This window comes from Triticum aestivum, chromosome 7D, assembly GCF_018294505.1.
Source record: "Triticum aestivum cultivar Chinese Spring chromosome 7D, IWGSC CS RefSeq v2.1, whole genome shotgun sequence".
In the NCBI taxonomy this organism is placed as follows: Eukaryota; Viridiplantae; Streptophyta; class Magnoliopsida; order Poales; family Poaceae; genus Triticum; species Triticum aestivum.
The window spans coordinates 411525218-411548887 of NC_057814.1; the positions used below are offsets into that span (position 1 = coordinate 411525218).

At 44.9% G+C, this 23670-nt stretch overlaps 1 protein-coding gene across 2 annotated transcripts; it reads right to left on the bottom strand.

The window, feature by feature from the left end:
- Positions 1 to 73: 73 nt before the first annotated feature.
- On the bottom strand, positions 74 to 5049 carry LOC123166025 (chromatin assembly factor 1 subunit FAS2 homolog). Of its 2 annotated transcripts, none has more exons than XM_044583787.1 (13): positions 4805 to 5049; positions 4530 to 4641; positions 4313 to 4339; positions 3499 to 3571; positions 3304 to 3407; positions 3004 to 3218; positions 2829 to 2928; positions 2667 to 2733; positions 2140 to 2228; positions 1910 to 2045; positions 1694 to 1794; positions 1092 to 1253; positions 74 to 502 (listed from the first exon to the last, which is right to left on the bottom strand). In XM_044583787.1, exons 1-13 carry the CDS (start codon positions 4916 to 4918, stop codon positions 306 to 308), a joined length of 1497 nt encoding a protein of 498 aa, XP_044439722.1. In that variant the 5' UTR covers positions 4919 to 5049; the 3' UTR covers positions 74 to 305. The 2 variants fall into 2 exon arrangements, with proteins under 2 accessions (XP_044439722.1, XP_044439721.1); XM_044583786.1 differs by having other exon boundaries at positions 1910 to 2048.
- Positions 5050 to 23670: the final 18621 nt, after the last annotated feature.

A 23670-nucleotide genomic window follows, 5' to 3' on the forward strand; every position in this document is an offset into this window, starting at 1 on the left:
GCGAATAAGTATACATATGAGCAATTTATGTCTATGAATGGATTTCCTTAACAAAATATCACACAACAAACAGTGAAAAGACACTTAGCAAATATTACTTCTTAACAAAATGTGCTCGCAAATAGACATGATCTTTCTGCCCATAAAATTGATCCATACGTGCCATGAGCAGAGTGGATTTCTGGGACTACGGCAGAAGGTGAAAACAGCAGCAGGCTACATTTCTTTACACAGTAACCTAATTTGTAGTTTCCAGTACTTGTTGTCAATACAAAGGATATCATGATTCTAACTACTTCTGCTACTTAGTTAATTGCAATAGGAGTAATTCGCTTCTTAGTAGGCTTACTCGATGCACTCTTCTGGGCTGACACTGGTGGCGGTGTCACTTCTACAGACATAGGACTGGCTTCCGTCTTAGCTTTGCTGGCACCAACATCAACGTCCATGTTGTCTGCCTTTGGCTTTGCATGTTCACAGGCCACATTTCCTTCCTTCATTCCTGAAGAGTATAGAAGAATAACCATGAAAGGACGGTCGCCACAGGGAAAGTGCATGCAAGAAGGAAAAAAGATAGCCAATGTATGCAGGATGCAGATTCAGACTGAAACTCTCTATTAGACTATTAAGCAGAGTTACTACCCTGTTTAGAATGATGGTCCTTGATGCATATACAATTTTCATATGAGCGTATATACTGACACTTAACTGAAATAAACACACTGGAAGACTATTTGGTCTATTAAATGTGATTGTTATTGTTGGCATTGTGTATGGCCGACTTATGTGTGTGGTAGGAATTATTTTAACAAAATTACACATGACCAATGTCAGAACAGCTAGCGGTTGCATGTTACTCATAACTAAATGTGTTCAGAAACAAAACCATTCTTCCATGTGGTTCCTCCGTGTGTACCATGATCAGAAGGGAAATTCTGGGGCTAGAGCTGAAGGAGAACATGGGCACAAACAAAATTTCTTACACTTAACGTAAAAGTGATTGTCCAGTACTACACAAGATGTCATAATCTTAACCAATTCAGCCACATAGTTGATTGCAACGCGAGTAAATTGCTTCAAAGTAGGCTTACTCAATGTGATATTTTCGACCAACACTGGTGGAGGTGTCACTGTACCCACGGGGCTGCCTGACTTCTTAATTTTGCAGGTACTGACATCAACTTCCATGCTATCTACTGTTGGTGGCTTGGTATTTCTGCATGTGACATTTCCCTCTGCAACTTCTTTTTTTCCTGTGAGATTTTCAGAAAATTGAACTGTTAGAAGAGCATTTTCAAGTAAATGCATGCCATGATGGACAACTGTCCATCTTACTAGCATCTAGCAGCATAAAATTATGCACATTTGTCTTAAACCATGAATCAAAGGGAGTTGCATCCATGGATTACGAGTCCAAGGACTAGTCAAGACTAGTCTATGAGTCTCAACTCCAGGGTCGACTACACTTCAGTGTCGACTAGTCTATGAGTCGGAACTTCAGTGTCGACTAGTGTCGATTAGTCACGCATAGTCTATGAGTCAGCCTCGGAACGACTCGTCGACTGGTCAACTCGTCAACCTTTGTTGCATCATAAGGTAAGATGCACCAATCATTGGGGTCATGATAAGAAACTGTCTGCAAACCGCCCTCCCAGAATGAGAGAAGACAGAAAAGGGAATATATAGAAAATACCTGAGAGGGCATGTGGCTGCCCTAGTTCCTCATTCTCAAACTCAATAATAGTGCAGTAACCATCTCGCGATGACAATGACAAGTACTTCGCATCAGGAGACCTGGCAGAATAAGGAAAAGATAAATTTCTAGTTCCAGTAGGAATGCCAAATAGACTGAGTTCCTGTTTAACAAATGGAGAAGACTCTAGAAGCAAAAAACTGTTGTTGTACTCACCATGCAATATCCGTAATGGCGGCATAATGTAGACCAGCGTGTATTAGAATTGGAGCAGCACTTTCGGTGTCATAGACATACAGAGAGTTGAAAGTGGCAACGGCAAAAACAGCTCGGTAAGGAAGCTTGAATAAACCTTCTGCAACAGTACAGAAGTAGTTCAATTTCACTGTAACAGATCAGTAACACCATGAGAACCTCCTAGCGGGGTTGCAAGCCAATGAAGCTACCTGATTGAGAACCACGTAGGGTGAAAACAATAGGGCAAAAACGAACTGCTACTATAGCTTTACTTGCACCAGGGAGTTGTATTGCAGGCCTGCAGGGCCAAACAAATTAGTATCCTAACGAACTACAAAACTATGTATACTGGAATAAGTTATACGCTCAAGAAATAAGATACTAAAAATTTAGCGTGTATCCAGAAACCACACAATTATTTATAGCATTCTAAGACAACTAGGGAATCAAAGAGCTCTCAAAGGTTAGAATGTTAGTTCCATTCTATAACTGACTTTTAGATGAAGCAAGTCGATCTAATTTCCAGAAGCGCCTGTGAAATTATGTACAGCCTTCTTCAACTTTACTTCTGATTGGATGTTCGTGTAATGTGAAGGAACAAATCAGTGATAGAGCTTATTTAATGCTTTATTTTTTACATTATGTTACTGTAGGTACCAGCTGAACTCAAAGGATGGAGTCATTTATTTTAAAGGTGGGATCATAGAGATGTTATTTCAAGTATTAAATGTGCTACCTTGACAAGTCTCTCCTTGACAAAATATAGGCAGTGTTGATCACTTCAGATGAGTATTTGCACAGGCCTGGTTAAGATAAAGAAGAGAGCAAAACTTGTTAATGGGATAGAGAATGTGGTGAAGGTGAGCTAAATTGTGTGCACGTGGTAAAATAATTATACCTGCTGGCAGTACCAGAAAAGACCCATCCGGTGACCATGCCAGCCTCCGGAAGAAAGATGGTAATGTCTCATCATGAAACAAATGAGTTTTAACTGGTGGCTGCAAGATAAAGGATTATCTTACTTGTTCAATGCACATCAAAAGGATGTAGCAGTTAAAGTACATCAGACGAACCTTAGACTCGTCATGATTTTGAAGTTCTGCCTTCACTAGTGTATGCTGGCAAACAAAGTTCATCTTCTCTGTATTCTTGGATTTGCCTTGAGGCTTGTTTGCATAAATTTTACAAGTTCTGTCAGAGCTCAAAGAGGCAATATATTGACCCAGAGGATCCCATGCCACCCCCTGAACATAATGCAAATGGCCTTCCAACATCTGTTGCACCACACCTGAGAATGATGTTGCATATCAAGCATATGATACAGAAGCCAAGATGGTGGAAACATCGAATCACCTGTTTTTGGTAGGAATTACCTTTATTAGCATCCCATATTATGCAACTGTTGTCAACTGAAGCAGAAACAAGGTATGACCCATCACTCGACCACTGCAGGTCAAGAACATCCTTGCGATGGAACCTGCCATACAAACAAGGCCAAAATAATTGAGCATGCATCAAAACAAGAGTGCTGCTTCAAGGAACCATTATTTTCAGATGGTATATCTCACAATAAGGATTTGTGTATTTTCCAAGCCTCGCCATCATCAGTGGAGTGCAATGTCCAAAGGATAATACCACCACCTGTCACACAAAGGCGCAAGAATTATTCTCTCAATATAACTGTTAATCTCTGGTGTGTGAAGCATTTCATGATCTCAATGAAATATTAGAGTGCCTTGAGTTATAAAGGTTGCAAACTAGCACCTTGGTGCATACAGATTGTTGGAAATAACATGTTCAACAATTAAGACCTAACTATTGAGAGATGGGAGCGAAATTACAGACATGCCAGGTTAATTTGGTGATTGGCTGAACAGAGTTCAGCAGCTTTCCAGCTTGGTCTTGGTTTTGTAGAACTTTGTACCCTAACTTGTACAACCAAACATGTAAATATAATTCAAATGCCGCAGTAGAAATTTTCCTACTTTTCTCGGTCAAATTTAAACCATCAGATGCAAATTACCGAAGAAACCAGTTTACATACCTAGGACACACAAAATTCACCCGATCAATTAGCTACAACAACGATAGCTTCAAGTAGGACGAGTTAAGTTGTACTTCTACAACAGATGTAAATGCTCAACCAAGTGGTGCTTGTACACAAGCATGCCTTTGAGTAGAGCTCGTGACAAACATGCTAACTACAGGACCAAGCAGAGTGGTGGATACTTTTCTGGCTGTTTTCTATTGTGTTGGTTATGTTGTAAACTTCAAACCCTCCGTATGGGAATAACCAATAAATTTCTTCCTTCATTGAATTGGGAGAAGTGGTGCCTTCCATAACAGCGAAACAAATAGGTGTCAGTGCAAAATTGAACATACCATCAGCACCGGACGCCAGATTTTCACCTGTATGTAACCAGTGCAAAAGATGGGGTTAATTAAGCGTATTCAAACAAAAAATGCATTGAGTGTTTATTTTATCTTCATTTTTTCCCAGGAAAGAAAACATAAGAAACTTCTCAAACGAAATGAAAATAACAAATAGATGCTGCCTACGCTGACATTGAAGATATTGTGAAATTACGTTACCACCTACCAGAAGGAGAGAAGCGGAGAACATTGACGGCGGAGCTGTGAGACGAGAGGCTGCTGACGTAGGAAGCGGTGGGGAGCTTCTCCTCCGACTCATCCGACGCTATCGCCCAGATCTGCAAGCCAAACGCCATGAAATCGGAGGGGATAAGTCGAGGCGTGAAGTTCACGGACTATCCTTGCAACCCCAGCTAGAAAATCAGCCACAGGCCGGACCGAGGAGGCACGGCACAGTCACGAGATTCGGATCTCCTGTGCAGAGAAAAGAGAATGGCGGACCTTGATGTCGTGGTCTCCGCCGCCGGTGGCGAGGCGGCGGGATACGGGGTGGAAGTCGAGGGTGAGCACCGGCTGCAGGTCGTGCCAGTTGATCTGCACCGTGCCGCCACGCATCCTCTCCGTCGTCTTTTTCTCCGGCGGGATGGATCGAAAATCGCCTCGGAGACTAGGGTTTGGGGAAGGCGGGAAAACGGAGGGGACTGGGCGCGCGACTTCACTTCCGCTCCCTCCAAATGCAGACTCCAGTGGGGAGAAGAAGAGAGAGAAGGGCAGTTGATGCTGGGCCGCTTGTGGAAGCGGCGAGTGGGCTATATTACGGCCCACTACCTCCTTCCGGCTGCCTATTTTCATGGGCTCGGCAGTATTAAGTGTTTAATTTCCTTGATTTCTAGTTTTCTTCCCTGACTCTATAGTACTCCCTCCGTTTCGTAATGTAGTCCATATAGATTTTCTTGAAAATTCAAACTTCATGAAATTTGTGGAGAAAACATTTACATCCGGAATGTCAAACATATTTCATTATAGATTCATCATAAGATGTACTAGTTTCATATTTTATATATTTGGTATTGTAGATATGAATAGTTTTTCTCTATATACTTGGTCAAATTTTGCAAAGTTGACTTCTCAAAAAAAAATACGCACCACAATATGGAACTGAGGGAGTATAGTATAGTACTAGTACTTAAAAAAACTGACAGAAAGTAGTACTACTACTACGGCCATCATCGAACTCCTTTTTTACGAGGGATATTTGTTGATGATTTACATTGATATATACTAAAATTATTGAAGAACAGTGCATAATCCAAGTGACTCTGCGATTTACAAAATTCAAGAAGGTAGGAACGGAGATATGCAGGATTGTATTTCATCATATTGGAAACCATCCTTGCCGGGATTCGGAAATCCCTGTGGAAAAATAAACAAAAGACTCGGAACCACGAGAATAGGGAAAATGATGTATTGCAAAGGCATGCCTCTTCGGTCATAAATCCACTAATACATAGTATAAAATTTATAAGAAAGAAATATGATAGCTCAACTCCTACAGATTCAATGGGAAACAAAATTAAATCAAAGGGGTTGCATACGGCACTCAATTATTTTGTACTTTAACCACGTACATCAGTAGGACTAGTTAGTAGTAATATAAGCAGAAGTTGTTTTCTGGCGAAATGTAATTTGTAGCTTGAGGTGATCAGATCATAAGATATTTAGAGTAGGCAAAAAAAATTGGGTGGGGAGGATAGGCTAAATCTAAATATGCAACACTTGATAGATGTGCTCTTGCGTTAGTGGTGCCTTTTGCTCACAACAAGTGGATTATTGGATAAGGAGGTAGCTGTTTATGGTGGCATAGAATACAGAGACAACAAATGTCATATCTATCAGTAATGGCCACTACTGAATTAAGTTGATGATTATCAACCAAATCTTGGCACACTATATAGGTAATGGTTGCGTAATATGGAACCATAAAATGTACAAAAGGAAGCAAAAAGTGATTAAAGAGTAAAAATTGCCGATAAAAGGAAAATAAGTGGGGAACCTAGCTAGCTAAAATGCACCCAGATTCATAGGCCATCTGGAAAAGAAAAGAGCACTATCAAATCAAATTTTACAAATAGAAATTAAATTAGGTAGTAGGTATGCAGACTTGCGCTATGAATGTGTCAAATTGACAGAATTAGGAGATAAAAAAATAGCAAAAAGTGCTTGACAACATTGGTGGCTTGGTGGAAAAGTCCCACCGCAGACTTGTTACAACTGTTTCGATAGCCGACACCGTTTTATGAATGAAAGATGAAAACACTCCAAAATTAGATTAACAAGGCGCGAACCAATCTGTGGTTAAATGGTTAGGATGACACTTATATCCTCAGCCCATCAGGGTTCAAAGCTTAGACTTGACACTAATGCTCGTATTTTTTTGGCGATGTGTGTTCTACTACGAGTAGACATTCCCGTCAACTACAAAGACATATGTGGCGACTTCGTCAAGATGATGTGTCAGACTGTCTCTCAAAGGTGTTTATAGGGGTAGTGTGTGTGCGTGCATTCATAGGATGTATGTATGTATGTATGTATGTATGTATGTATGTATTGGATTGGCCCACCTCCGCATTAAGCGTTATACGGACTCTACATTTTCTTTGTATTTTGTCTTTTTAATTTTTATTTGTGCGAGAGGATTTTGTTTGGCCGTGTACATTTTAATTATGCAGAAGCCGAATGTAATGCTTAAACCTTTTAAATAATAAAGCACCATTTTTTTTAAAAAGAATGTATGTATGTACGTACGTACGAGCAGTCTGCGTCTAAAAAATGGGATTAACGAGCCACGTTCCAAAACAATCCAAAACAATCACAAACACTTCAGGGCAGTTTTTTAATTGATTAATATATACGTACGGTCCCACACTTGTCACTTACTATATATCCATTTATGATTACACCATACTACCGTTACAATTTAGCCAAGGTTAGGTGTGAGATTCTTCATATCAGCTCAAGGGTTCAATGGTTACCATTGCGGCTCTGGGACAATGGTCTTTAGGGCACGTGCATGAAGACTTATCATCTGTATCCACAAGATCAGACCGGCTCTGGTACGAGAGTGGTGACAGCGACGCGTCGGTGGCTCGTTCTGACGTCATAAGTAACTGTTCGGCGATATAGGGACCTTGATATAGTTTTTATTATGTTTTGTGTGTTTTGTACTTTTGTGGAACCTTTATAATAGATTTGAATCATTTTTGCAAAGAAAACATAATAAAAGTGTACTCATAATTTTGTACTATAGCAATATGTTCAAAAAGACCACAGAAATCAACAAAAATGCCCCAGCAGGTAAGGGGAATTCCATCCCTGTTGAAGCAACGAATATTATCTCCATGAGCCATCTTCAGTTAATATGAGTACTCTCACATCCTCCTATCCTGAGTACGGCCACGACCATCGGGTGGTTGCACAAGCGACACAGAATTGTCCGCTACCACTCCACACCACCAAGAATCGACCTGCAACATCCACAACAACACCGGGGCCGCTGCCCCGATGTGCTCCATGTGAAGTAACTTGCCGAAAAAATTCTCCCATAACCTACACGATCTTGGCGTCCTCGGTGGGAAGCTCGTGCGGGATCTGATCGACTATGACAGTGTAACAGCACAACGGTGCCTCACCATGTCGGTTGTCGGCCTGATGGGCCGGCCAGAGGACCCCAATGTCTGTTCCGCCATGGGCCTCATGGCGGCCCATGGCGCTCTACAAGAGAAGACTCTAGAGTCCTTGTTGTTCATCCCATTTGAATCCGTTTTGGGACATATTGTGGAAGTTAAATGTCCCAAGCAAAGTAAACAAAATGGCTGGCGAACGCTCCACGAATTGTTGCCTCTTAAATCAATCTTGACTAACCGGGATATTAGCACCGACGGACAGTGCCCGATCTGTTGATGGGGTGTTGAGGACGCCAAGCATCTTTGTTTTCAATGTTCACCGACCGTTGAAATATGGAGTGGTATAGGGATCATGGAAGTTATCCAAAATGCAGCGTTGATGGAACGATCGGGATCCGTTGACCTGACGGACTTGCTTCGGTTGCTGCAATGTGACCTGGAAAGTTTTCAAGGGGTTGGGCTTCAGGAAGTTATCCTAGTATCCTGCTGGTATCTGTGGTGGGTGAGAAGACTTTTTTTTTGAAAAGGAGGTCATCCCCCGGGCTCTGCATCGGATAGATGCATGCGGCCACTTTATTAGATCAAGTTCAAGAAAACAAAAAGTCTGGTCTGCAAAGTACAACTCACGAAAAGAGCAAAATAAAAAATAATGAACTCAAAGCCACAACCGGCTGGACGAAAGTACATTAAGGACCTATCCTATTATGCGACCGTCATCCAAACCAGTTGAATATAGCCCGTGCTACCATCTCCCATCGGTTGCACCCAGTAGCCAGCTGCTCCCTGGAGCCCGTAGGAGTGAGTAACGACCACGTACGGATCCATGCCGTAGCCCTGAAGATAACCTACAAGAAGTTAATCATAGAAAGTCTATTAAAAATCATATTATTCCTGCAGTTCCATATAGCCCAAAGAAGTGTGCATATTCCAATCCGAATACTTGACGCAATATGAGTAGTCACTCCATCTAGCCACGTCCCAAACAACGCTTCAATGCTAACTGGAGGGATAATATTAAAGGCTATATGAACACACCGTCAAAGTAACTTCGCGAGAGGGCAATCAAGAAATAAGTGTTGGATTATTTCATCGTGAACACAAAAGCAACATCGTGAACTGCCTACCCATCGCCACTTTAATAAGTTATCTTTGATAAGGATCACTTGCTTGTGTATAAACCACATAAAAAAATTAATTCGCAAGGGAACCTTAACTTTCCAAATGTGAATCGATCTTGGGATTGGGCCAGAATTAATGAGTTCTAAGTACATCGATTTGACCATAAACACTCAATTACCCGTTAGCTTCCAGTGCAATGTATCTCCCTGATCTGAGAGTCGAACGTCCATCAACCTCCTTACTAAGTGTAACAAGGAATTCCATCGTTCCCCTACTAGAGACCTCCTGAACTGGATATTCAAAGGTACCGTCTGCAGAACCGTTGCTATGTAATCCTCCTTACGTTGAACAATGTGATACAGGGAAGGATATTGGAGAGCTAGCGGTGTGTCGCCTAACCATGTATCCTCCCAGAACCTTGTTGTTGTTCCATCCCCAAAGATGATATTCACCCTATGGAAGAAGGTTTCTTTCACTCTCAAGAGTCCCTTCCAAAATGGTGAATCGGTAGGTCTTACGGTTTTTGGGAATCGTAGCATAATTTTAAGATTTTCCTACGCTCACCAAGATGCATCTATGGAGTATACTAGCAACGAGGGGAAAGGAGTGCATCTACATACCCTTGTAGATCGCGAGCGGAAGCGTTCCAATGAACGTGGATGACGGAGTCGTACTCGCCGTGATCCAAATCACCGATGACCGAGTGCCAAACGGACGGCACCTCCGCGTTCAACACACGTACGGTGCAGCGACATCTCCTCCTTCTTGATCCAGCAAGGGGGAAGGAGAGGTTGATGGAGATCCAGCAGCACGACGGCGTGGTGGTGGATGTAGCGGGTCTCCGGCAGGGCTTCGCCAAGCTTCTGCGAGAGAGAGAGAGAGAAGTGTTGCAGGGGAGGAGGGAGGCGCCCAAGGCTGTGGTTTGCTGCCCTCCCTCCCCCCACTATTTATAGGACCCCTGGGGGGGCGCCAGCCCTTGGGAGATCAGATCTCCAAGGGGGGCGGCGGCCAAGTGGGGGGAAGGGGGTGCCTTGCCCCCCAAGGCAAGGGGGAAGCTCCCCCCTAGGGTTCCCAACCCTAGGCGCATGGGGGGAGGCCCAAGGGGGGCGCCCCAGCCCACTAAGGGCTGGTTCTCTTCCACTTTCAGCCCACGGGGCCCTCCGGGACAGGTGGCCCCACCCGGTGGACCCCCGGGACCCTTCCGGTGGTCCCGGTACAATACCGGTAACCCCCGAAACTTTCCCGGTGGCCGAAACTTGACTTCCTATATATAATTCTTCACCTCCGGACCATTCCGGAACCTCTCGTGACGTCCGGGATCTCATTCGGGACCCCGAACAACTTTCTGGTTTCCGCATACATATATCTCTACAACCCTAGCGTCACCGAACCTTAAGTGTGTAGACCCTACGGGTTCGGGAGACATGCAGACATGACCGAGACGCCTCTCCGGTCAATAACCAACAACGGGATCTGGATACCCATGTTGGCTCCCACATGTTCCACGATGATCTCATCGGATGAACCACGGTGTCGAGGATTCAATCAATCCCGTATGCAATTCCCTTTGTCAAACGGTATGTTACTTGCCCGAGATTCGATCGTCGGTATCCCAATACCTTGTTCAATCTCGTTACCGGCAAGTCTCTTTACTCGTAACGCAATGCATGATCCCGTGACTAACGCCTTAGTCACATTGAGCTCATTATGATGATGCATTACCGAGTGGGCCCAGAGATACCTCTCTGTCACACGGAGTGACAAATCCCAGTCTCGATCCGTGCCAACCCAACAGACACTTTCGGAGATACCCGTAGTGCACCTTTATAGTCACCCAGTTACGTTGTGACGTTTGGCACACCCAAAGCACTCCTACGGTATCCGGGAGTTGCACGATCTCATGGTCTAAGGAAAAGATACTTGACATTGGAAAATCTCTAGCAAACGAAACTACACGATCTTTTATGCTATGCTTAGGATTGGGTCTTGTCCATCACATCATTCTCCTAATGATGTGATCCCGTTATCAACGACATCCAATGTCCATGGTCAGGAAACCGTAACCATCTATTGATCAACGAGCTATTCAACTAGAGGCTCACTAGGGACATGGTGTTGTCTATGTATCCACACATGTATCTGAGTTTCCTATCAATACAATTCTAGCATGGATAATAAACGATTATCATGAATAAGGAAATATAATAATAACCAATTTATTATTGCCTCTAGGGCATATTTCCAACAGTCTCCCACTTGCACTAGAGTCAATAATCTAGTTCACATCACCATGTGATTAACACTCACTGGTCACATCACCATGTGACCAACATCTAAAGAGTTTACTAGAGTCAACAATCTAGTTCACATCACTATGTGATTATCACTCAATGTGTTCTGGTTTGGTCATGTTATGCTTGTGAGAGAGGTTATTAGTCAACGGGTCTGAACCTTTCAGAACCGTGTGCTTTACGAATATCTATGTCATCTTGTGGATGCTACCACGCGCTATTTGGAGCCATTTCAAATAATTGCTCTACTATACGAATCCGGTTTACTACTCAGAGTCATCCGGATTAGTGTCAAAGTTCGCATCGACGTAACCCTTTATGACGAACTCCTTTCCACCTCCATAATCGAGAAAATTCCTTAATCCACCAGGTACTAAGGATAAGTTCGACCGCTGTCATGAGATCCTTTCCCGGATCACCATTGTACCCTCTTGACCAACTCATGGCAAGGCACACTACATGTGCGGTAGACAGCATAGCATACTATAGAGCCTACGTCTAAAGCATAGGGGACGACGTTCGTCCTTTCTCTATCTTCTGTTGTGGTCAGGTCTTGAGTCTTACTCAATACTCACACCTTGTAACACAGCCAAGAACTCCTTCTTTGATGATCTATTTTTAAACTCTTTCAAAATCATGTCAAGGTGTGCTGTCTTTTGAAAGTATCATCAGGCGTCTTGATCTATCTCTATGGATCTTGATGCCCAATATGTAAGCAGCTTTATCCAGGTCTTCCTTTGAAAAACTCCTTTCAAACAACCCTTTATGCTTTCCAGAAATTTTACATCATTTCGGATCAACAATATGTCAATCACATATACTTATCAGAAATGTTGTAGCGCTCCCACTCACTTTATTGTAAATACAAGTTTCTAACAAACTTTGTATAAACCCAAAAACTTTGATCACTCCATCAAAGCGTATATTCTGACTCCGAGATGCTTGCTCTAATCCATGGAAGGATCGCTGGAGCTAGCATACCTTTTAGCATCCTTAGGATCGACAAAACCTTTCTGATTGTATCACATACAACCTTTCCTTACGAAAACTGGTAAGGAAACTTGTTTTGACATCCATCTGCCAGATTTCATAAATGCAGCTATGCTAACATGATTCCGACGGACTTAAGCATTGCTACGGATGAGAAAATCTCATCGTAGTCAACTCCTTGAACTTGTGGAAATACTCTTTGCCACAAGTCGAGCTTCATAGACGGTAACATTACCGTCCATGTCCGTCTTCTTCTTAAAGATCCATTTATCTCAATGGCTTGCCGATCATCGGGCAAGTTCACCAAAGTCCATGTTTTGTTCTGATACATGGATTCTATCTCGGATTTCATGGCCTCGAGCCATTCGTCGGAATATGGGCCCACCATCGCTTCTCCATAGCTCATAGGTTCATAGTTGTCTAGCAACATGACTTCCAAGACAGGATCACGCATTACTCTGAAGTAGTGCGCATCCTCGTCGTCCTACGAGGTTTGGTAGTGACTTGATCCGAAGTTTCATGATCACCATCATAAGCTTCCAATTCAATTGGTGTAGGTGCCACAGGAACAACTTCCTGTGCCCTGCTACACACTAGTTGAAGTGACGGTTCAACTATTCCTCGAGAAAGGACTCGTTTCTAGAAGCAATTACTTTTGCTTCCAGATCTGAAATAGGAGGTATACCCAACTGTTTTTGGGTATTCTATGAAGATGCATTTATCCGCTTTGGGTTCGAGCTTATCAGCCATAAGCATCGCAGCCCCAAACTTTTAAGAAACGACAACTTAGGTTTCTATAAACGGTGTCGTCTCAACGGAATTGCGTGGTGCCCCTTTTAAAGTGAATGCGGTTCTCTAATGCCTAACCCATAAATGATAGTGGTAATTTGATAAGAAACATCATGGTATGCACCATATCCAATAGGGTGCAGTTATGATGTTCGAACACACCATCACACTATGGTGTTCCAGGCGGTATTAATTGTGAAACACTTTCCACAATGTCTCAATTGTGTGCCAAACTCGTATCTCAGATACTCATCTCTATGATCATATCACAGACATTTTATCCTCTTGTCACGACGATCTTCAACTTCACTCTGAAATTACTTGAACCTTTCAATAATTCAGACTAGTGTTTCATCAAGTAAATACACCCAGCATCTACTCAAATCATCTGTGAAGGAAGAACATAACGATGTCCACTGCATGCCTCAACACTCATTGGACTGCGTACATCAAAATGTATTACTTCCAATAAGTTGCTCTCTTGTTCCATCTCACTGAAAACGAGGACTTTCAGTCATTTTGCCCATGTGGTATGATTTGCATGTCTCAAGTGATTCATAATCAAGTGAGTCCAAACGATCCATCTGTATGGAGTTTCTTCATGCATATATACCAATAGACATGGTTCGCATGTCTCAATCTTTTCAAAAATGAGTGAGTCCAAAGATCCACCTACATGGAGCTTCTTCATGCGTTCTACACCAATATGACTCAAGTGGCAGTGCCACAAGTATGTGGTACTATCATTACTATCTTATATCTTTTTGGTATGAACACGTGTATCACTACGATCGAGATTCATTTTAGGTGCAAGACCATTGAAGGTATTATTCAAATAAACAGAGTAACCATTATTCTCCTTAAATGAATAACCATTTTGCGGTAAACATGATCCAATCATGTTCAACGCAAACACCAAATCTCGATGGTAGAGGGAGCATGCGATGCTTGATCACATCAACCTTGGAAACACTTCCAACACATATCGTCATCTCACCTTTAGCTAGTCTCCATTTATTCCGCAGCTTTTATTTCGAGTTACTAACACTTAGCAACCGAACCGGTATCTAATACCCTGGTGCTGCTAGGAGTACTAGTAAAGTACATATTCATATAACGTATATCCAATATACTTCTGTCTACCTTGCCTGCCTTCTCATCTACCAAGTATCTAGGGTAGTACTGCTTCAGTGACCGTTCCTCTCATTACAGAAGCACTTAGTCTCGGGTTTGGGTTCAACCTTGGGATTCTTCACTAGAGCAGCAAACGACTTGCTGTTTCATGAAGTATCCCTTTTGCCCTTGCCCTTCTTAAACTAGTGGTTTTACTAACCATCAACAATTGATGCTCCTTCTTGATTTCTACTCTCGCGGTGTCAAACATCGCGAATAGCTCAAGGATCATCATAACTATCCTTGATATGTTATAGTTCATCACGAAGCTCTACTAGCTTGGTGGCAGTGACTATGGATAACTATCACTATCTCATTTGGGAGATTAACTCCCACTCGATTCAAGTGATTGTAGTACTCAGACAATCTGAGCACATGCTCAACGATTGAGCTTTTCTCCCTTAGTTTGCAGGTTTAAGAAACTTGTCAGAGGTCTCATACCTCTTGACGTGGGCACTAGTCTGAAATCCCAATTTCAGTCTTCGGAACATCTCACATGTTCTGCGACGTTTCAAAAACGTCTTGGGTGCCTCAATTCTAAACCGCACTGAACTATCACGTAGTCATCAAAACGTGTATGTCAGATGTTTCGTAACATCTACAGACGACACTGAGGTTCAGCACACCGAGCGGTGCATTAAGGACATAAGCCTTCTGTGCAGCAATGAGGACAATCCTCAGTTTACGGACCCAGTCCGCATTATTGCTACTACCAACTTTCAACTAAATTTTCTCTAGGACCGTATTTTAAACAGTAGAACTAAAGTGTATGACATAATTCGCAAAGACCTTTTGACTATGTTCATGATAATGAAGTTCATCTAATTATGAACTCCCACTCAGATGGACATCCCTCTAGTCATCTAAGTGAAACATGATCCGAGTTTAACTAGGCCGTGTCCGATCATCACGTGAGACGGACTAGTCAAGATCAGTGAACATCTCCATGTTGATCGTATCTTCTATACGACTCATGCTCGACCTTTCGGTCCTCCGTGTTCCGAGGCCATGTCTGTACATGCTAGGCTCGTCAAGTCAACCTAAGTGTATTGCGTGTGTTTCGAGGCCATGTCTGTACATGCTAGGCTCGTCAACACCCGTTGTATTCGAACGTTAGAATCTATCACACCCGATCATCGCGTGGTGCTTCGAAACAACGAACCTTCGCAACGGTGCACAGTTAGGGTGAACACTTTCTTGAAATTATTGTAAGGGATCATCTTACTTACTATCGTCGTTCTAAGCAAATAAGATGCAAAAACATGATAAACATCACATGCAATCAAATAGTGACATGATATGGCCAATATCATCATGCTCCTTTGATCTCCATCTTCGGGGCACCATGATCATCTTCGTCACCGGCATGACACCATGATCTCCATCATCATGATCTCCATCATTGTGTCTTCATGAAGTCGTCACGCCAACGATTACTTCTACTTCTATGGCTAACGCGTTTAGCAACAAAGTAAAGTAATTTACATGGCGTTATTCAATGACACGCAGGTCATGCAAAATAATAAAGACAACTCCTATGGCTCCTGCCGGTTGTCATACTCATCGACATGCAAGTCGTGATTCCTATTACAAGAATATGATCAATATCATACATCACATATATCATTCATCACATCTTCTGGCCATATCACATCACATAGCACTTGCTGCAAAAACAAGTTAGACGTCCTCTAATTGTTGTTGCAAGTTTTTACGTGGTTTGTAGGTTTCTAGCAAAAACGTTTTCTTACCTACGTATGACCACAACGTGATTTGCCAATTTCTATTTACCCTTCATAAGGACCCTTTTCATCGAATCCGTTCCGACTAAAGTAGGAGAGACAGACACCCGCTAGCAACCTTATGCATCTAGTGCATGTCAGTCGGTGGAACCTGTCTCACGTAAGCGTACATGTAAGGTCGGTCCAGGCCGCTTCATCCTACAATGCCGCCGAAACAAGAAACGACTAGTAGCGGCAAGAAGAATTGGCAAACTCAACGCCCACAACTGCTTTGTGTTCTACTCGTGCATAGTAACTACGCATAGACCTGGCTCATGATGCCACTTTTGGGAATCGTAGCATAATTTTAAGATTTTCCTACGCTCACCAAGATGCATCTATGGAGTATACTAGCAACGAGGGAAAAGGAGTGCATCTACATACTCTTGTAGATCGCGAGCGGAAGCGTTCCAATGAACGTGGATGATGAAGTCGTACTCGCCGTGATCCAAATCACCGATGACCGAGTGCCGAACGGACGGCACCTCCGCGTTCAAAACACGTACGGTGCAGCGACGTCTCCTCCTTCTTGATCTAGCAAGGGGGGAGGAGAGGTTGATGGAGATCCAGCAGCACGACGGCGTGGTGGTGGATGTAGCGGGTCTCCGGCAGGGCTTCGCCAAGCTTCTGCGAGAGAGAGAGAGAGGTGTTGCAGGGGAGGAGGGAGGCGCCCAAGGCTGTGGTTTGCTGCCTCCCTCCCCCCACTATTTATAGGACCCCTGGGGGGGAGCCAGCCCTTGGGAGATCAGATCTCCAAGGGGGGCGGCGGCCAAGTGGGGGGAAGGGGGTGCCTTGCCCCCCAAGGCAAGGGAGAAGCTCCCCCCTAGGGTTCCCAACCCTAGGCGCATGGGGGGAGGCCCAAGGGGGGCGCCCCAGCCCACTAAGGGCTGGTTCCCTTCCACTTTCAGCCCACGGGGCCCTCCGGGACAGGTGGCCCCATCCGGTGGACCCCCGGGACCCTTCCGGTGGTCCCGGTACAATACCGGTAACCCCCGAAACTTTCCCGGTGGCCGAAACTTGACTTCCTATATATAATTCTTCACCTACGGACCATTCCGGAACCTCTCGTGACGTCCGGGATCTCATCCGGGACCCCGAACAACTTTCTGGTTTCCGCATACATATATCTCTACAACCCTAGCGTCACCGAACCTTAAGTGTGTAGACCCTACGGGTTCGGGAGACATGCAGACATGACCGAGACGCCTCTCCGGTCAATAACCAACAGCGGGATCTGGATACCCATGTTGGCTCCCACATGTTCCACGATGATCTCATCGGATGAACCACGGTGTCGAGGATTCAATCAATCCCGTATGCAATTCCCTTTGTCAAACGGTATGTTACTTGCCCGAGATTCGATCGTCGGTATCCCAATACCTTGTTCAATCTCGTTACCGGCAAGTCTCTTTACTCGTACCGCAATGCATGATCCCGTGACTAACGCCTTAGTCACATTGAGCTCATTATGATGATGCATTACCGAGTGGGCCCAGAGATACCTCTCCGTCACACGGAGTGACAAATCCCAGTCTCGATCCGTGCCAACCCAACAGACACTTTCAGAGATACCCGTAGTGCACCTTTATAGTCACCCAGTTACGTTGTGACGTTTGGCACACCCAAAGAACTCCTACGGTATCCGGGAGTTGCACAATCTCATGGTCTAAGGAAAAGATACTTGACATTGGAAAAGCTCTAGCAAACGAAACTACACGATCTTTTATGCTATGCTTAGGATTGGGTCTTGTCCATCACATCATTCTCCTAATGATGTGATCCCGTTATCAACGACATCCAATGTCCATGGTCAGGAAACCGTAACCATCTATTGATCAACGAGCTAGTCAACTAGAGGCTCACTAGGGACATGGTGTTGTCTATATATCCACACATGTATCTGAGTTTCCTATCAATACAATTCTAGCATGGATAATAAACGATTATCATGAATAAGGAAATATAATAATAACCAATTTATTATTGCCTCTAGGGCATATTTCCAACAACGGTAACCTGAGCGAGGGTTTTAGAGTGCAAGTATTTATTTCTTAGGATTTGTGCCCACATACCCTCGGATTCCTGTGATAACCTATATAGCCATTTGCTCAACAGGCATTTATTTTTAATCTGGAGGCTCTCGATCCCAAGACCCCCCTGGTCTTTTGGTCGACAAATAATATCCCATCTTGCCAGGCGATACTTTGTCTTAACCTCGTCTGTCTGCCAGAAAAAACGAGGTCGATAGAAGTCTAGTCTCTTGCGTACCCCTTTAGGCACCTCAAAGAAAGAGAGAAGGAACATTGGCATACTCGTGAGTACCGAATTTATCAATACTAGCCGTCCTCCATAAGACATAAGCTTACCGTTCCAGCATCTTAGTTTCTTCTCGAATCGATCCTCGATACATTTCCAGTCCTTATTAGTTAATTTCCTATGATGTGTTGGAATGCCTAGATAGCTGTGACGCCCCCGATTCAATCGTACACTAATCATACACGCAAATGTGTACGATCAAGATCAGGGACTCACGGGAAGATATCACAACACAACTCTAAAAGTAAAATAAGTCATACAAGCATCATAATACAAGCCAGGGGCCTCGAGGGCTCGAATACAAGTGCTCGATCATAGACAAGTCAGCGGAAGCAACAATATCTGAGTACAGACATAAGTTAAACAAGTTTGCCTTAAGAAGGCTAGCACAAAGTGGGATACAGATCGAAAGAGGCGCAGGCCTCCTGCCTGGGATCCTCCTAAACTACTACTGGTCGTCGTCAACGGCCTGCACGTAGTAGTAGGCATCTCCGATGTAGTAGGAGTCGTCGTCGACGGTGGCGTCAAGCTCCTGGGCTCCAGCATCTGGTTGCGACAACCAGGTAGAATGGAAAGGGGGAAAAGAGGGAGAAAAGCAACCGTGAGTACTCATCCAAAGTACTCGCAAGCAAGGATAAACACTACATATGCATGGGTATCTATGTAAAGGGGCAATATCGATGGACTGAACTACAGAATGCCAGAATAAGAGGGGGATAGCTAGTCCTGTCGAAGACGACGCTTCTGGCAGCCTCCATCTTGCAGCATGTAGAAGAGAGTAGATGGTAAGTTCACCAAGTATCATCGCATAGCATAATCCTACACGGCGATCCTCCCCTCGTCGCCCTGTGTGAGAGCGATCACCTGGTTATATCTGGCACTTGGAAGGGTGTGTTTTATTAAGTATCCGGTTCTAGTTGTCATAAGATCAAGGTACAACTCCGGGTCGTCCTTTTACCGAGGGACACGACTATCCGAATAGATAAACTTCCCTGCAGGGGCGTACCACATTACCCAACACGCTCGATCCCATTTGGCCGGACACACTTTCCTGGGTCATGCCCGGCCTCGGAAGATCAACACGTCGCAGCCCCACCTAGGCACAACAGAGCGGTCGGCATGCCGGTCTAAATCCTATGCACGCAGGGGTCTGGGCCCATCGCCCATTGCACACCTACACGTTGCGAACGCGGCCGGTGAGCAGACCTAGCAACCTCCATTACAAAGGAAGTTGCGTTACGCGGTCCAACCCGGCACGCGCCGCTCAGTCGCTGACGTCAAGAAGGCTTCAGCTGATACCACGACGTCGAGTGCCCATAACTGTTCCCGCGTAGTTGGTTAGTGCGTATAGGCCAGTGGCCAGACTCAGATCAAATACCAAGATCTCGTTAAGCGTGTTATTTTGAAGTAACCGCGAACGCCGACAGGGCCAGGCCCACCTCTCACCTAGGTAGTCTCAACCTGCCCCGTCGCTCTGCCACAAAGATCCACCTAGAGGGTCGTCGGGACAAAGGTCCTTTCAGCCCCCAATCCGTGAATCACTCGCGGGTACTCCTCGAGCCAACCCGACTTTAGTCACCACATGTATCATGTATAAAGTATATAGTCTATACCCGTGACCACCTCCCGAGTGATCACGGCCCGATAGTATAGCATGGCAGACGAACAAAAATGTAGGGCCACAGATGGAATACTAGCATCCTATACTAAGCATGTAGGATTGTAGGTAAAGGTAACAACAGTAGTGGCAAAGACAGGCTATGCAGCAGAATAGGATTAACGGAAAGCAGTAACATGCTACACTACTCTAATGCAAGAGTATAGAGAAGAATAGGTGATATATGGTGATCAAGGGGGGGGGCTTGCCTGGTTGCTCTGGCAAGGAGGGGTCGTCAATACCGTAGTCGACCGGGGCAGCAGCGGCGTCGGTCTCGTAGTCTACCGGAGAGAAGAAGGGGAAGAAACAATAAATATAATGCAAACATAAGCATGACGATGCGTGACATGACTACGAGCGGTGCTAGGTGTGCCCTAACGCGGTAGGAAGTGATACCAGCGAAGGGGGGAAACATCCGGGAAAGTATTCCCGGTGTTTCACGTTTTTGGACAAATGAACCGGAGGTGGATTGTTGCAGGTTTGCTATGCTAGGGATGTGTGGCGGAAGAACGGGCTACATATTCGAATTTGTCTCGTCGTTCTGAGCAACTTTCATGTACAAAGTATTTTCATCCGAGTTACAGATTATTTTACATTAATTTTTAAAGATTTAATTCATTTTTAGAATTAACAGAATTAATTTAATTAGAAAATGTAATTATGATGGCAACGTGATGTCAGCATGATGTCATCAGTCAACCGTCTGTTGACTTGTCAACAGACGTGTGGGTCCCGTTCGTCATTGACTAAGACTAATTAATCACGGTTAATTAGTTAACTAAGTGATTAGGTTAACCTAAACAAAATTAATTAAGTTAATTAATTCTTTAATTAATTAATTAATTACTATTTTTATTTTGTTATTATTATTTTTTAAAATTCTTTTTTAATAAACATTCTGGGGGTGGGCCCCCTTGTCATAGGCCCCTATGGCCTATGCGGGTCGGGCGATGGGGCGCTGGAGGTGCCTGACCCGGGCGAGGGCCAGCGGGCATGGAGGGGCGCCGGGCGCCGGAGACGGCACCGGCGAGGCCACGACGGGGCAGCACCGGGGCTGGGCGGAGCGATGCAGGGCGCACGGGGCACAGCCACACGCAGCGGGCGGTGGGGCGGGCCACAGGCGCGGGCGGCGGAGCAGCGCGGCACGGGGCGGTGAGCACGGGCGGCCCCGGGGACGAGCAGCGGCACTTGGGGAAGCGGGACGCGAGCGGGTGGAGGTGGCCGCCGGCGGAGGTAGGCGGACGCGGCGGCGGGGACGTGTGCGCGCGGGCAGGCGGGGAGCGTGGGCGCGGCGGGGCTGCAGAAGCAGCAGCCGCAGGGGCGCGGCGCCGGGCGCGGGCGTGCGCAGCCGAGCGCGGGCGTGTGTGCGCGTGGTGGCGCACTGAGGAAGACAGAGAGGAGGGAGAGGCCGGGCCTCACCGCGCGGAGTAGGGGTCGGGGCAACGGGGCGCGAGGAGGGCGACGGGGACGACGGCGCTGGAGGGGAACCAGGCCGGCGATGAGGAGGAGGCAGGGCGGCGGGGAGGTTCCGGCGACGGGCGGCGGGATCGAGGCAGTCCGGCACGACGAGGTGGAGGTCGTTGGGGAAGAGGACGGGGACGCGAGGCGGCGGATCCAGAGACGAAGCTCGGAGGCGGGGCGCGGGATCCACGGGCGGCAACGGCGACATCGGCGGGGCGCGGTCGGGGTTGCGCCCCGATCCAGATCGGGGGGGCTTGCGGGGCGACGGGGATGATCCCGATCCCGATCTATATCGATGGAGGAAGTGAGGGGGTGGTTGCCCTAGGGTTCGATCGGGGTGGGGGATAAGGGAGGGCAGCCTGGGCCAAGTGGACTGGCCTGACGGGGAGTGGCCAGCTGGGCCAAGGCCCATCAGGGAGGGTTTTCTCCTTTTCTTTTGTTTTTCTTTTTTTTCTTTTTATTTAATTTACTTCTTCTGTTATACTTTTGTTTCCTATTATTTTAGTTTTAGTAAAATATACACGTAGCATCTAAATTAGTATTTCAACTTAGTCCGTAGTCACAAAAAGTCTAGTCCTCAAATAAATTAGTTTGTCATTTTATTATTTACAAAAGGTATTTAAATAATTGTTTTTACTGTTGTTTTATTCATCTTATAGTATTTAAACATTTTATAAAGGTGTGGTTTCTCCACCATAATCTCCTAGGCAATATTTGGTTCACCCTGAACATTTTAGTTTTAATATTTGAAAACTTTTATTGTTTGCTTGATTTTGAATTTGAATTCGAATCGGTTTCGAACTAACGCAAGATTAGCAACAGTAATCAAGGTGACGTGGCATCATTAGCAGAGGGTTACTGTAGCTTAATTATCCGGGCGTCACAATAGTTGAACGGTAATGACCCCAGTTCACAACCGAACAGTTGCTTGTAACTGTCTTGGTCATCTTTGGCTCTACCAAAGCAGAACAATTCACTTTTGTGAAAGTTTATCTTTAGACCAGACAGTTGTTCAAATAGGCATAACACCAGTTTCATATTCCTCGCCTTTGCGAGGTCATGCTCCATGAAGATAATGGTGTCATCCGCATATTGTAGGATAGATACGCCCCCACCCATCAAATGGGGAACAAGTCCACCTACCAAGCCTCTGTCCTTGGCCCGACCTATGAGAATTGTCAACATGTCTGCCACAATGTTAAACAGAATCGGAGACATCGGGTCTCCTTGTCTCAGGCCTTTATGTGTTTGAAAATAATGACCAATGTCATCATTCACCTTTACCCCAACACTACCTTTTTGGACAAAATAATCCACCTGATTCCTCCATGCCCCATTAAAGCCCTTCATGCGCATGGCTTGCTGCAAAAATGGCCATTTAAATTTGTCATATGCCTTCTCAAAATCTACTTTGAATATCACCCCATCGAGTTTCTTCAAATGGATTTCATGTAAAGTTTCGTGCAAGACAACTACCCCTTCTAGGATGTGTCTTCCATGCATAAAGGCAGTCTAACTTGGTTGCACTACCGAATGGGCAATCTATGCCAATCTATTGGTGGACACTTTCGTAAAGATCTTGAAACTCACATTCGAGACATATGAGCCTAAGTTGCTCAATGCGAATTGCTTCCTCTTTTTTTGGCAGAAGTGTGATCGTGCCAAAATTTAGATGGAACAGTTGCAGATGCCCGTTAAAGAAATCATGAAACATAGGCATAAGATCATCTTTCATGATATGCCAACATTTCTTATAGAATTCTGCCGGAAACCCATATGGTCCCGGTGCTTTATTTGGTTTCATTTGAGCGATCGCCTCAAAAACCTCCTTCTCAGTAAAAGGTGCAGACAGAATCTCATTCTCCTTTGACCTCAACTGAGGTATATCCTCAACAACATGCTCATCTAGGGCCACCGCGTTATCCACCAGTGGCCCAAACAATTGCTTATAATAGTTGGATATATATAACTTAAAATTCTCGTGACCCACAAGTGTTCCCTCATCTTGCTCAAGCTGGATAATCTTCTTTCTCCTATGTTTGCCATTAGCAATCATATGAAAAAATTGGGTATTGTCATCCCTTGGACGACTCTAAGAACCTTAGCG